The sequence below is a fragment of the Fonticula alba genome (assembly GCF_000388065.1).
Source record: "Fonticula alba strain ATCC 38817 unplaced genomic scaffold supercont2.6, whole genome shotgun sequence".
Classification (NCBI taxonomy): domain Eukaryota; order Rotosphaerida; family Fonticulaceae; genus Fonticula; species Fonticula alba.
In genome coordinates this window covers 1,031,894-1,034,956 of record NW_009242976.1, presented here as the reverse complement: position 1 = coordinate 1,034,956, position 3,063 = coordinate 1,031,894, and the positions used below count along the sequence as shown (strand labels likewise).

The 3,063-nt window shown below is 65.6% G+C and overlaps 2 protein-coding genes across 2 annotated transcripts in view; one reads left to right on the top strand and one right to left on the bottom strand.

Annotated features, from left to right (window-relative positions):
* Nucleotides 1-569: 569 nt before the first annotated feature.
* On the top strand, nucleotides 570-1,994 carry H696_03898 (hypothetical protein). The gene is made up of 2 exons (XM_009497759.1): nucleotides 570-857; nucleotides 1,020-1,994. The coding sequence occupies exons 1-2, from the start codon at nucleotides 713-715 to the stop codon at nucleotides 1,832-1,834; spliced, it is 960 nt and encodes a 319-aa protein (XP_009496034.1). The 5' UTR covers nucleotides 570-712; the 3' UTR covers nucleotides 1,835-1,994.
* H696_03897 (2,3-diketo-5-methylthio-1-phosphopentane phosphatase) overlaps nucleotides 1,990-3,063 on the bottom strand; it is a 1,531-nt gene continuing 457 nt past the window's right edge. Inside the window, exons 2-4 of the mRNA XM_009497758.1 lie at nucleotides 2,597-2,855; nucleotides 2,346-2,519; nucleotides 1,990-2,244 (exon numbers count right to left, since the gene is read on the bottom strand). Coding sequence (XP_009496033.1) covers nucleotides 2,099-2,244; nucleotides 2,346-2,519; nucleotides 2,597-2,855 — 579 coding nt within the window. The 3' untranslated portion in view covers nucleotides 1,990-2,098. The remainder of the gene's footprint in view (nucleotides 2,245-2,345; nucleotides 2,520-2,596; nucleotides 2,856-3,063) is intronic.

The following is a 3,063-nucleotide window of genomic DNA, read 5'->3' as shown; positions in this document are numbered from 1 at the left end:
TCTCTGTCTCTCTCTCTCTCTGTCTCTCTCTCTCTCTCCTCTCTCTCTCTCTCTGTCTCTCTCTCTGTCTCTCTCTCTGTCTCTCTCCTCTCCTCTCTCTGTCTCTCTCCTCTCCTCTCTCTCCCTCCTCTCTCTCCTCTCTCCTCTCTCCTCTCTCCTCTCTCTCTCCCCACCTTTCCCCTTCCTCACTTGTCTCTGTGTCTTTCTCCGACATCCTCATTGAGGGAGGCGCGTAGCACGGGCGGCTTCCTCGCCAGGGCCCGGCGGGAAACCCGAGGCGGGGGGGATCTCCTGGCCCCCCCCCCCCCCCCCCCCCCCCCCCCCCACCCGCGGGTGTGAAGGTGCGCGCGACGGGCCGAGCCACGCGCAGAACAGCTCCCGGCGAACATGGATACGTTGGCACATGCCCTCTGATGTCAGGCCATCATGGGCCGGAAGGGGGGCCGGAGGGCCGGGACAAGGAACGCAATGTGCGGTCTTCGCTACCCCCCCCCCCGTCCCCCAGAAGAGACCACCGACCAAAGGGAGGATATACAAGGCGAAGCCAGACGGGCCCCCTTCCCTGGTGAACGCGGCCAGATCCCCCTCCTGCAGCCCCTCCCTCCACTCGCCCGGATACCCCTGTGCTTGTTCCTCTTTTTGTGTCTGCCTCCTTCCTTTTGTCCCATCTACTCGCCCCTTCCCCCGCAGAAGGAGACCCGAGCGCGTCGCCATGTCCCTCTCCTACAACGAGGACGTCACCCCCGAGCTACTCCGGGTTATCCACCCTCAGGACTACATTTCTGCCCTGGCCCTGCACAATGTCCGCGGGGATGGGCGCCAATTTGATGCGATGCGTCCTCTGGAGCTCGCTCTTGGTATGTAATCACGCCCCTCGAGATGGCCCGTCCCACGGACATGGTCTGTGTCTCCATCATTGCTTCGTGACTGACGTTCGCGTATGCGCCCGCCCCCGCGCGCCCGGCTACACACACACACACACACACGCGCGCGCGCGCACACACACGTCGGCGTCCCAGGCACGGTCTCCTCGGCCGAGGGGTCGGCGACCGCACGCATCGGCAATACGACCGTCGTGGCGGGGGCCAAGGTGGAGATTGGTGCTCCGCTGGCTTCGGCCCCGGGGCATGGCTTCGTCATTCCGAATGTCATCATCACGGGCGGCAGTTCGTCCGAAGCTGGCCGTCTGGCCCCGAGCGGGCTTCCCTCGGACCAGGCACAGGTCCTGAGCAAGCGCCTGGCCGACTATCTGCTGCAGTCCGGCTGCGTGGATATGAGCCAGCTCTGCGTGCATGAGGGCCAATGCGTGATGGTGGTGTATTTGGACATCGTTTGCGTGGCATACGATGGCGGCCTGTTGGACGCCGCGCTGGCGGCCGCTGTGGGCGCCCTGCGCGATTTGGCCCTGCCGAACATCACTTTCGACACCAGCACGGGGACCGCCTCGCTTCAGGCCGCCCCGGCTGGCGCCCAGCCCCGGCGACTGACCCTGCGGTCGGTGCCGATGTCCCTGTCCTTCGGCATGGTCCCGGCGTCGGCTTCGTTGGCCGGCCAGGCGACCGACAGCCCGCTGGCGCGTCCGCTGCTCCTGGTCGACCCGACCGCCGACGAGGAGGTTGTGTCCACCGGGGTGGGCAGTGTTCTGTCTCTTGGTTCTGACCGGTGGCTCGGCTTCACCTTGGCCGCCGGGACGGTGGTCGGTGGGGCCACCTCGGCGGCCGTCCGCCAGGTCGAGCCCCGTGGCTTTGGTCTGCTGAGCCTGCTGAATGACGCGGTGTGCGCTGGTGTTGCGGCGCGCCGGGCTGCCCTCCTGAAGCAGCTGTCGATAGTTTGAGTGCTTTGCTGTCTGTGGACGACGGAAGTAGCTGCCCCGCCTTTTGCCCATGTCGACTCCTCCACCCATGTCTTCGCCCGCGCCACCGTGCACACGCCATGCCCCCGGAGGCCGCCATGGCCCCGGTGTGCAAACAGACAAATAAGACACAAAAACCCCATCGGTCTCTTCGGCGTAGGTGTATATCCAAGTGGGGTGGGTCAACTGGGAACAGCAGTCCGTGTGTGTGTGTGTGGGTGTGCGTGTAAGAGCATGTGGCGGCCCCTAGGGGAGCTCAATTTGAGCGAAGCTCTGGACAGTGCCGATGTGCAGGGCCTCCAGGCGGGCGGCCATCTCCGAGCTGATCGGAGCATTGCCCGGGCGATCAAGCAGGACCGCCTGCAGTCCGGCCTCGTGGGCAGCAAGCAGCTCTAAAGGGAAGCGGGCCGAAGGGGAGGTTAGTGGTGAACGGGCGATGCGGGCAGGCAGGCAGGCAGGCAGGCAGACAGGAGAGGCGGTGACCGTGGCGCACCGAGGGGATTGTCACTGGCAAAGAGGATGGCCCCGGGGGAGACATCCAGACGCTGGGTAATGGTAGCGTAGCTGGACGCGTGAATCTTGGCCCCGACACCGGTGTCAAAGTAATCCACCAGGTACGGGGTAAGGTCGCCCTCCTCGGAGAAGCCGAAGAGCAGGCGCTGGGCGGCTGGGACACCGGACATGGATGATCAGCGAGGAAGGGGACAAGGAATCCCGAGAAAGAGGATGAACATGGCCACGCACGGACGCTGCCCGAGGAATAGATTGCGACTCCCTTGGGGAGGGAGGTGGACCAGCGACGGAAGGCCGGCAGGACGTCCGCGAAAAGGTGGCCCTTGACCAGGCCCGACCGGTAGGCAGCATCCCAGCACTGGCCCTGGAGACCCTTGAGACCGGGGCTCTTGCGGTCAGCGGCCATCAGGAAGCGAATGTACTGCATCAGCTCCTCCACCGAGGGGGAAGGGCCCAACGGCGCATGTGGGTAGGCGCTCTCAGCGGCGCACTGATCCATGTGTGGATGTGGATGTGGGTGCGGCGAGCGGCGAGCGGCGAGCGGCAAGCGGCAAGCGGCAAGCGGCGAGTGGCGAGCAGCGGGGACAACAGGAGAAAAGGTGAGAAAGTAGCGGGAATGCCAGGCCGGCGGGGATGCCAAGGCGGCAGGAGGGCTTGGATGATGGGAGCAAGCCCGCGGGGGGGGGGGGGGGGGGGGG

Excerpts from the sequence above, each read along its gene's own strand:
- H696_03898 (XM_009497759.1), top strand. The coding sequence starts at position 713 with ATGTCCCTCTCCTACAACGAGGACGTCACCCCCGAGCTACTCCGGGTT. Across the intron at positions 858-1,019 it reads TCCTCTGGAGCTCGCTCTTG|GCACGGTCTCCTCGGCCGAG; the intron begins GTATGTAATCAC and ends TCGGCGTCCCAG.